At 45.9% G+C, this 11086-nt stretch overlaps 1 protein-coding gene across 1 annotated transcript; it reads left to right on the forward strand.

Annotated features, from left to right (window-relative positions):
- The first annotated feature begins 942 nt into the window (after window positions 1–942).
- LOC139392861 (GATOR2 complex protein MIOS-like) lies at window positions 943–11084 on the forward strand. The gene is made up of 12 exons (XM_071141176.1): window positions 943–1210; window positions 1831–2690; window positions 2874–3363; window positions 4120–4218; window positions 4432–4686; window positions 5101–5270; window positions 5578–5643; window positions 5756–5914; window positions 6292–6444; window positions 6819–7023; window positions 7519–7648; window positions 9755–11084. Exons 2-12 carry the CDS (start codon window positions 1872–1874, stop codon window positions 9843–9845), a joined length of 2637 nt encoding a protein of 878 aa, XP_070997277.1. The 5' UTR covers window positions 943–1210; window positions 1831–1871; the 3' UTR covers window positions 9846–11084.
- Window positions 11085–11086: the final 2 nt, after the last annotated feature.

The following is an 11086-nucleotide window of genomic DNA, read 5'->3' on the forward strand; positions in this document are numbered from 1 at the left end:
GATGGACAGCGCTCGGTTCCTCTGCAAGAATGTGTAGATTATTGGGCGCTACATGTCACTATGTATTCTCTTCATGTATCTTTATGAAATTTCAGTTTTACAAACTCACAGATACTGAATAAATTGTAGTCACCCATAGGACATGTATGTGACCAATACAATTTGATTTAGTAGCGCGCGTAATATTGTAGCTCTGGGCAGTACACATGACTGTCATGCATTCCTTATAACGTATTATGCTTCATTAAGCATTATAGAGGTGTAAAAAGCTGAGGATAAAAAGTTAAAACACGTTGTGGTTTCTTTAAAAATGTCTCTTTCTCCACAGTCTACGTTTGAATCCCGTTATTTGCTATTTAGAACTGTTTGTAACCTTTCTGCATGGTGATTATATGGATGTTGTACATAAAAGTCCCAACTGATACATGTTATGACGATTTTCCTCTTCTCCACTTACACGATAGATAGATAGAGCCAGAACACAAGCTCCCCTGCATGTTCAAGAATCATTTAACGCCCACGTGGAATGATACTTAATTTGATTTACAGTAGGATAAGGCCAACCTGCCAGTACTATGGTAAACTTGGGCTAACTTATGTCCCAACTTGTGTTCTGCATGTTCGATAAAACAAACGTATAATTTAGTGAAAAATAAGAGGGGTCAATTTGTTTCTCTTTCTCCAACTTTTCCGCGGACCCCCGGGGGTCTGGGGACTCCAGTTTGAAAACCCTTGATCATCTAACAGATGTAAAAGCCTATTAAACATGCATATCTACTATTACAATATAATACAAATGTAGTCGTATCCCAATATCATACATCTTTGTTTGTAGCGCCACCTTTGGGAATTGACAGTGCCGTGTTCCCCAAAATTCTAACGGGTTTGTGCGTAACCGGACCAATCGAATAGCAATATGTTTTTTCCGGGGAAATATTTTGGTGTAACATGAAAACAAGCACGGCTTTGGTTTGTGGTCGTCTAGTTACCGCAGCCACAAAATCCTAAAGCTCGCCTATTTCTACAATGTATCTTCTTAAACTGTGATTTTAAACCTAACCACACTGCTACCTTTATGCCTAACCTTAAATTAAGACCAAAAAGCTAATGTTTGTTTTCATGAAATTTTACGATATAGGCAACTTTGACTTTGTGGCTGTGGTAACTAGTGGGCACCCAGTTTTGTCCATGTTGACATGTCTAGCAATTTGTAAGTTTCTTTCAATAATTTGTTATCTTTATTATTAGAAACGCAATTTTCGAATGTTTATTTGCGGTTGATCTGTTGATACTGGTACTTCGGGAAGTTAATCTTGCGATGTCAAAACAATTGTAGCTAGCTAGCACTGCAGCTAGACAGAACGTTAGCTAACTACTGTAGCTCGCTAAGATAGCAGACTTTCACATTTTTTTGCTAACAAATCTGCTACAAAGTATCCTATATTTTCCTTCCTATCCTACATTTTGTTTAATTAACTATTTCGCTAGATACAATGTTGCATTAACTCTTGCAATTTTAATGCAATTTATGCCTATCGTTATTTTACGCCTTGGGATTGCTAACTAAATCGTCTGTTAGCTGTGCCACTTGTCACATGTCACTAGCCAGCGGTTAGCGACCTAATGTGTTGCTCCCGTGCTGCACATAATGGTAGCTAACTACATTGTGACAACATTTGTACAATAACTTCAGCTAAGTTTATAGAAAGTAGGTTCAACATATTCGTTTATATAAAGTAGGCTAAACACATTAGGTTGCTCACTACTAGACTACTTGCTAGATGTCAGTTGGTAACTTTCAGCTGTACTGTAAATGCTGTTTTCCCCCAGTATACCTAGTTGTAAAAAGCAAGAAGCGCTTCCTTTGAACAATGAGTGGCTCAAAGCCAGACATTCTGTGGTCTCCCCACCACGCCGACCGCTATGTCATCTGTGACTCAGAGCTTGGACTGTACCGCATCGGACCTGTGGGGAGCGGCGAGACCAAAGCCGGAGCTCTCCCCCTCTCTGAGGAGACCGCTGCTACCCTATTAGCGATCAACTCTGACACCCCCTACATGAAATGTGTGGCCTGGTACCCAAAGCACGAGCCTGAATGTCTGCTAGCAGTTGGACAGGCTAACGGTAGGGTCGTCCTCACTAGCCTAGGCCAGAGCCACAACTCCAAGTGCAAGGAGCTAATGGGGAAAGAGTTTGTGCCCAAGCATGCACGTCAATGCAACACCCTAGCCTGGAACCCTTTAGACAGCAACTGGCTAGCCGCCGGGCTGGACAAGCACAGAGCAGACTTCTCAGTGCTCATATGGGACATTAGCAGTAAGTTCTCCCCAGAGGCTAGTGTAGCCACCGAAAAGATCCGTCTCTCGTCAGGAGACACAGACTCTGGCCTAGTGGTGACCAAACCCCTGTATGAGCTAGGCCAGAACGATGCTTGCCTGTCCCTCTGCTGGCTGCCCCGTGACCAGAAGCTGCTCTTGGCTGGCATGCACCGCAACCTGGCCATCTTCGACCTGCGCAACACCAGCCAGAAGACCTTTGTCAATACCAAGGCCATCCAGGGTGTGACAGTGGACCCCCACTTCCCAGACCGTGTGGCCTCCTTCTTTGAGGGCCAGGTGGCCATCTGGGACCTGCGCAAGTTTGAGAAGCCAGTGCTCACGCTTACCGAGCAGCCCAAGCCGCTCACCAAGGTAACTTACTGGTATGCTTTTTTTGGTCTGTTGTGAAATTCTGTTGTCCCCTGCCATCCAGTGTACAATCGACTTGCACATATCAGGAGTATAATTTTTGTGTGATAGCGTAATGCATAATTGTGCTGTAGCCTACATGTTTTGGATGTAAGGATGTACAACTCACTTTCCTTTCATTCCCAGGTGGCCTGGTGCCCCACGCGTATGGGCCTGTTGGCCACGCTAACACGCGACAGCAACATCATCCGCCTTTACGACATGCAGCACACGCCCACGCCCATCGGCGACGAGACAGAGCCCACAATCATTGAGCGCAGCGTGCAGCCCAGCAACAGCCTCATTGGCAGCTTCGCCTGGCACCCCACTTCCCAGAACCGCATGGTGGTGGTTTCGGCAGCCAATCGCACCATGACCGACTTCACTGTGTTCGAACGCATCTCTTTAGCCTGGAGCTCCACCACTTCGCTCATGTGGGCCTGCGGCAGACACCTCTATGAGTGTGCTGAAGAGGGGGGCGTGGGAGGGGAGGGTACTGTAGAGAAGGACATAGCCACTAAGATGAGGCAGAGGGCCCAGTCCAGGTACGGTCATGATACAGTCCAGGTGTGGAAGAACCATTTGCTGGCCGGAGGGGATGACCCCCAGCTCAAGTCCCTGTGGTACACTCTGTTCTATATCCTTTATTATAAACTGGGTGGTTTCAGCCCTGAATTCTGATTGGCTGAAGGTCCATTGTATATCAGACCGTATACCACGTGTATGACAACATTTTGTTTTACTGCTCTAATTACATTGGTAACCAGTTTATAATAGCAATAAGGCTCCTCTGGTGTTTGTGGTATATGGCCAATATACCACGGCTAAGGGCTGTGTCCAGGCGTTGCGTCGTGCGTAAGAACAACCGTTAGCCGTGGTATATTGTCCATATACCACACCTCCTCCGGCCTTATTGCTTAATTACACTCAATCTTAACTGGACCTCGAAGCCAGCTCCACTGTCTTTTTTCATTGTTCCCCGCTAATCAAGGACTGATTTAGACCTGGGACACCATGTGGGTACAATTAATTATCAGGTAGAACAGAAAACCATCAGGCTCCGGACCTTGTAGGGTAAGAGTTGAATACCCCTGGTTTATTACATTACTGGTGCTTACTAATTTCTAAACATATCTACGTTTGCGTGATGATTCATGTGCTGTTTATTACATTTGTTGTTCTGTTTATTTTTAAGTAGACACTGTCCTTGTGTGAGAAACATGCCTGGCGTTCTGCTTGCACTGTAGTGCTTCTTTGAATTATCATTTGTCTTTGTTCTTACACCTGACATGCTGGATACAATGTACGTAGACTAAATTGCTATATTGTATGTCACTGTTTGCACTGTGGTTCTTATGATGTCTCAGCATTCCGTTTCCTATGTAAGTATCACTCATGAAGCAGTACACTGAAGACATGGAGCAGAAACAGCAGGGGAACAAACAGCCCCTGGTCTATTCAGGCATCAAGAACATAGTCAAGTCCAGCTCAGGTAAGCAACCTAAAGATCTAGATCATCTTTAGGTTTATATCTAGGCTAAATATACAGGCTGAACCCTTGACAGTATTATGTAACACTCTACATAGGTACTGTACTGTAAGTTATACAACTCTTTTTCAGTGTTTTCCCTAGATTTTTCTTCAAATTGGAGCAAAAAAGCCCCTGAAGTAACATCTGTATATCTGTTTGTCTCTACTCCACCAGGCACTACAGAGAACCGACGGTGCTGGAGCGGCTCAGACCGCCAGACGGACGTCCCCAGGTTCCACAGCGAGGAGCGCAGCCTTGCCCTGCGTCTGTGCGGCTGGATCAACCGAGGCCCTGACATCAACGTGGAGCCCTTCCTGCGCTCCCTGGAGGGGGAGGGGGAGTGGGAGCGTGCGGCCGCCGTGGCCCTCTTCAACCTGGACATCCGTAGAGCCATCCAGATCCTCAACAAGGGAGCCTCCGCTGAGAGAGGTACTGGCGTGGAGTCATCTGGGACAGGGCTATGTAATGCATTTTTGAAGATTCTTTGTAAGGTTTCAAGAACTTGTTTGCAATATGCACTTTATGTACTGTACACAGCACAAAGTATGCTACTAATTACTGCCTGGTCACAGACTGACAGGGAGACTAATTAGATATGGAGTGTTAACAGTACATGCATTGCCCTCCTCTGCTCTTGCTGCCTGAGGTGTCACTTCCATCACATCACAGCAAAAGTACTGTAACATACTGCTATGATTTCACCACTGTAAACAAAAGCAGTATACAGTCAAATTATACCCACCAATATTAGATTAGGATTTGGCTATAGTGTACAGTGGAAGCTCATAAACCAAGCTATCCAAGCGAAATAAACCAATCTTCCTCACCCTTCCTTCCTTGCAGGGGACCTGAACCTAAACGTGGTTGCTATGGCGTTGTCAGGTTACACGGACGAGAAGAGTTCCCTGTGGAGGGAGATGTGCAGCTCTCTAAGGCTGCAACTCAAGAACCCCTACCTGTGTGTCATGTTTGCCTTCCTCACCAGTGAGCCTGGCACATACGACGGAGTACTGGTACGCAGGGAAGGGGGTAAACCATTGATATAAACTGGGTTGCCAGATTTTTATATGCATTATCCAACCCTTTTATAACATTCATTATCATGTTAGGCTGAAGTACAAAGGGCTATAGTACCTGAATTGTCAAACGGGGCTAGGGACCACGAGGGGGCCTCAGTGAGTTTTCAGGGAAACTACAAATGAATCCTAAATATCAGCAGCAGCATGAAGAGGGCAGTGTTTGACATAGTAGTTTGAAGATTCCAACGTTAAAAAAAAGTACAACTTAGTCATTGAACCCCTGTTGTGTTTCCCTCCTTAGTATGAGAGTAGTGTGGCTGTAACGGACCGAGTGGCCTTCGCATGCATGTTCCTAAACGACACACAGGTAAGACCTCCTCCAGCAAACGCACGACAACATACACTAAATAGATTCACTGATTACCCCGTTTCTATCTATTGAAAGGACTGTTTCATTTTCTCTGTGTGTTGTTATGTAGCTGCCTCGCTACATGGAGAAGTTGACCAGTGAGATGAAGGAGGTGGGGAACCTGGAGGGGATCCTGCTGACGGGGCTGACCAAAGACGGAGTGGACCTGATGGAGAGCTACGTGGACCGGACCGGAGACGTCCAGACCGCCAGCTTCTGCATGCTCAAGGTATGGTCAGAGCAGGGGCTGAATAGTCTTGCACAGATCGACATCACGTCGACCTTGTGGTTCATACTACGATCACCTGTCCCATGTTGGCTAGAATTAGATACGTTTTGCTCAAGATCGATTGTTGGATCTTTTATCCAAGGTTTTTCCCCACATTCAGGCTTATAGATTTGTTGAATCTTTAAGATTTGCTGGAGTTCAAATGCGTAATGATAAAACGAAAAACAACTGTAAAAGTGACAATACAAATATCATAGAAGCTATGCTGATGATGTGAGACTGACACAGTAACAGGAGCCCACTTCCATTCTGTTTCAAACTCAAATACCTTTGTCACTATAAGGGGAGCTTCATGACCTAGTGTCCTTCCCTCCCAGGGTTCCCCAGGGGAGGTGGTGAAGGACCCGCGTGTCCAGTGCTGGATCGAGAACTACCGTAACCTGCTGGACGCATGGAGGTTCTGGCACAAACGGGCTGAGTTTGACATCCACAGGAGCAAGCTGGACCCCAGCTCCAAACCACTGGCACAGGCAAGGGAAAGGGTACACTGCACTAAGAGATGGACAGTTGTTCATAGTTATTAATGTCTCTGTCTTTTGGTTTATCTGTTCATAAATCTTCACATGGAGGATGTGACTGAGTGACTAACTTGCTTGCAGGTTTTACATAAACTTAAAACACAATAATTAATATGATTGTCCTGATTAATAAGTGATGCTAGTTGTTTATTTGTTATTGGTCAGCTAGATAATGATGCACTGCATTGGACGAGTACATTAATCTCTAGCTTCATAAGTTTAACAATGATCTCGATGCTATAACCTATTCATGTTGGCTTCTGCTAGCTCTAATTTAACCTGCCAGTCCTTATCACACTTGATCTTTGTGTTGTTGCCTGCTGCAGGTGTTTGTGAGTTGTAACTTCTGTGGGAAGTCCATATCGTACAGCTGCTCGGCCATGCCCCACCAGGGCCGCGGCTTCAGCCAGTACGGGGTCAGCGGCTCGCCCACCAAGTCAAAGGTCACCAGCTGCCCCGGCTGCAGGAAGCCCCTCCCCCGTTGTGCGCTCTGCCTCATGAACATGGGCACGCCTGTGTCCAACTGCCCAGGTACTGGACATGGTATACTCCAGATAGGCTCTGGGTGGAAGTTGCCTGTAGCCACAGATCTAGGATCTGTTTACCTTCCCCTAATCCTAACCATAAACAATAAGGGGAGAGAATGAAAAACTGGTCATGGATCAGTGTCAAAGTTCAACTTTACCCTACTGTCACAGTTCTGCAGCCAGTCTAACTTCCTCATTACACACCCTATAATGCAAATAGCAATGCAAGTGCATACACACACTTCAGGGTAATTGAGCGAGAGAAATGCATACATGCAGTATATTAGCTAGTGATACAATGTTGTTGTATCACTAACTAATACAAAGCAGATCATTAATGTGATAATGATTGTAGATATTGATCTGTACTTTAGTTGGCTTATAAAACATCAACCAGATTATTAATAGTAATTTAGTTAACCTGTATAGCTATTTTCATTACAGAAAATAATCTCTTTAGATTAGATGTGTGTAGTCATACCGCTGTTGTTTTTTCCAGGCACGGGGAAGTCAGACGAGAAGGTGGATCTGACCAGGGAGAACAAACTGGCCCAGTTCAACAACTGGTTCACCTGGTGCCACAACTGCCGCCATGGCGGCCATGCAGGTCACATACTCAGCTGGTTTAGGTAAGAACATTACTGGAACGTTCAGATAACATTTTCTGTATCAGAGTAGTTTTGTCAACAGAATGCATCGTAGGTCTTGTACGATATCCTGGCAGTGTGGTGCCTTGACCTCTCCTCAGTGTGAGAAAGACAAAGGAGCTGATCGTGGACTACAGGAAAAGGCGGACCGAACAGGCCCCTATTAACATCGACGGGGCTGTAGTGGAGTGGGTCGTGAGGTTCAAGTTCCTTGGTGTCCACATCACCAACAAACTATCATGGTCCAAACACACCAAGACAGTTCTGAAGAGGGTATGACAATACCTTTTCCCCCCCAGGAGACTGAAAAGATTTGGCATGGATCCCCAGATCCTCAAAAAGTTTTACAGCTGCACCATCGAGAGCATCCTGACCAGTTGCATCACTGCTTGGTATGGCAACTGCTCGGCATCTGACTGTAAGGCGCTACAGAGGGTAGTGCGTACGGCCCAGTACATGTTCTCTCTGCTACCGCACGGCAAGCGTTACCGGAGCGCTAAGTCTCGGTCCAAAAGGCTCCTTAACAGCTTCTACCCCCAAGCCATCAGACTGCTGAACAATTAATCAAATGGCCACCTGGACTACTTACATTTACCCAACCTTTGTGTTTACACTGCTGCTACTCGCTGTTTATTATCTATGCATAGTCACTTTACCCCTGTCTACATATACAAATTACCTCGACTAACCTGACTAACATTGGAGCTCCCCAGGGGTGTGTGCTCAGTCCTCTCCTGTACTCCCTGTTCACCCACGACTGCATGGCCAGGCACGACTCCAACACCATCATTAAGTTTGCTGACGACACAACAGTAGTAGGCCTGATCATCGACAACGACGAGACAGCCTATAGGGAGGAGGTCAGAGACCTGGCCAGGTGGTGCCAGAATAACAACCTATCCCTCAACGTAACCAAGACTAAGGAGATTATTGTGGACTACAGGAAAAGGAGCACAGAGCACGTCCCCATTCTCATCGACGGGGCTGTAGTGGGGCAGGTTGAGCGCTTCTAATTCCATGGTGTCCACATCAACAACAAACTAGATTGGTCCAAACACAGCAAGACAGTCGTGAAGAGGGCACGACAAAGCCTATTCCCCCTCCTCAAAAGGTTCTACAGCTGCAACATCGAGAGCATCCTGACCGGTTGCATCGCTGCCTGTTACGGCAATTGCTCGGCCTCTGACCGCAAGGCACTTCAGAGGGTAGTGCGTACGGCCCAGTACATCACTGGGGCAAAGCTGCCTGCCATCCAGGACCTCTACACCAGCCGGTGTCAGAGGAAGGCCCTAAAAATTGTCAAAGACCCCAGCCATAGACTGTTCTCTCTACTACCGCATGGCAAGAAGTACCGGAGTGCCATGTCTAGGACAAAAAGGCTTCTCAACAGTTTTTACCCACAAGCCATAAGACTCCTGAACAGGTAACCAAATGGTTACGCGGACTATTTGCATTGTGTGCCCCCCCCAACCGCTAATTTACGCTGCTGCTACTTTCTGTTTATCTTATATGCATAGTCACTTTAACTATACATTCATGTACATGCTACCTAAATGGCCTGACCAAACAGTGCTCCCACACATTGGCTAACTGGGCTATCTGCATTGTCCCACCACCCGCCAACCCCTCTTTTTACGCTTCTGCTACTCCCTGTTCATCATAAATGCATAGTCAATTTAACGATACCTACATGTATATACTACCTCAATAAGCCTGACTAACAGGTGTCTGTATATAGCCTTGCTACTCTTTTTTTCAAATGTCTTTTTACTGTTTTATTTCTTTACTTACCTACACACACACACACACACACCTTTTTTTCCCGCACCATTGGTTAGAGCCTGTAAGTAAGCATTTCACTGTAAGGTTTACACCTGTTGTATTCGGCGCATGTGACAAATAAACTTTGATTTGATTTGGTTAAGGGCTTGTAACTAAGCATTTGATGGTAAGGTCTACACCGGAGCATGTGACACATAACATTTGATTAGATTTGGTAGTGTTGTGAGATGTCACATTTTCGGTGGTTTGTGCATTTTAATGGTTGTTTATTGATTGACCTTTGGTTGTCCTCTCTGTTCCCCATAGGGACCATACAGAGTGTCCAGTGTCGACCTGCACCTGTAAGTGCATGCAGCTGGACACCACAGGAAACCTGGTGCCTTCAGACAGCCACTAGAGGGGCTTCTGGTAGGGTCCATAGCCTAACCACCAGCCTAAAGCCTGCCTGTGCACGCTGACTTCACTACGGCACCCACCAGCCGACACATACCAGACTAAGCCAGGTTGCTGGGTACTGTTCTGGACAGGCCGCTTGAATAGTGTTAACACTGGGTGATAGCTTGGGTTGAATAAAAACTTCACTTCTTTTCATAATCATATGGTAAGAGAGGCTAGATGTGTTACTGATGAATCAATGAATGTCTTGAAGGATTGTGGCTTGATGCTTGCTAATTATATTAAGGAGATCCTTAAAGGGATATATTATAAAAGTTGTGTTATAAACGGCCTCCTTTAACCAAACCTGAATCAGGATGATCCTTTAATTCCTATCATTAGCATATAGCCTTAATTTCCCCTATGCCTCAAATAAGCCAGCGGGTAAAGGATGTGATTGTGTGCCAATATATTGTAGCTATGTTTTAAGACTTACATTTTTTCAAGCTTTCTTTCTGGGTCACAATCAGACTGAGATATCTCGAAAAACATTGACAAAGTGATGAAATAAGGAAGTTAGTTACCCCAGGCAACAAACAGAAAGAGAACAAATTGTCGATGCTTTCTCTTCTGGTTACCACTCTTCATCTCACATTGTATGTCAGGGTTTACAGTGCAGGGGCAGGGTGGGGGAAAGTTGTCTGTGTATTCACCTCCCCACTCCAGGCCTGTGTCTTGTGAAAAGAGGCAGAGAAAAAAACAGCAGCTGCTCGGCACTCCGACAAGACCCTCCAGATTGTTCTCTTCATAAAGAACTTCAGCTGCCGGAACACCACTGAACACCATTGACTCAAAGAGGGCGAGAGCAGGAGCGCGAGAAGGCCCTCGGTTCTCTCTCCCCGGGACAAAATCGCGCACAAAATATGCACACACACATCAATCCGGGATGGGTGTCCAGACGTACTCCACAGGGACGGCGATGTGTAAGATGCATTGTCAATGTGTTTTTCTTTCTCTGCCGCCCCCCAATGGACTCTACTGCTTCGTCTCGGGGAACCATTGTAAACGTGAGGGGCCTGCACCCGAGCTGGCTAATTAACTTAGTCATGGAGTAGGGAGGGGGCATGCGAGCTACTGTATTCTGTTTTTCTCCACTGTCAGCGTCGGATATTTTCTGGCGTAACCTTTTGTGAACCATAATGGAGTGGGGTTCGCACATTTGGTAGGCGTGTACCGTTCTGAATAAAAAGTTACTTGAACTTA

The sequence above is a fragment of the Oncorhynchus clarkii genome, chromosome 3, assembly GCF_045791955.1.
Source record: "Oncorhynchus clarkii lewisi isolate Uvic-CL-2024 chromosome 3, UVic_Ocla_1.0, whole genome shotgun sequence".
In the NCBI taxonomy this organism is placed as follows: domain Eukaryota; kingdom Metazoa; phylum Chordata; class Actinopteri; order Salmoniformes; family Salmonidae; genus Oncorhynchus; species Oncorhynchus clarkii.

Bases quoted from the DNA above. Each gene is read 5' to 3' on its own strand.
- LOC139392861 (XM_071141176.1), top strand. From the start codon at position 1,872: ATGAGTGGCTCAAAGCCAGACATTCTGTGGTCTCCCCACCACGCCGAC. The intron at 2,691-2,873 runs GTAACTTACTGG...TTTCATTCCCAG, and splicing joins AGCCCAAGCCGCTCACCAAG to GTGGCCTGGTGCCCCACGCG. The intron at 5,644-5,755 runs GTAAGACCTCCT...GTTGTTATGTAG, and splicing joins TGTTCCTAAACGACACACAG to CTGCCTCGCTACATGGAGAA.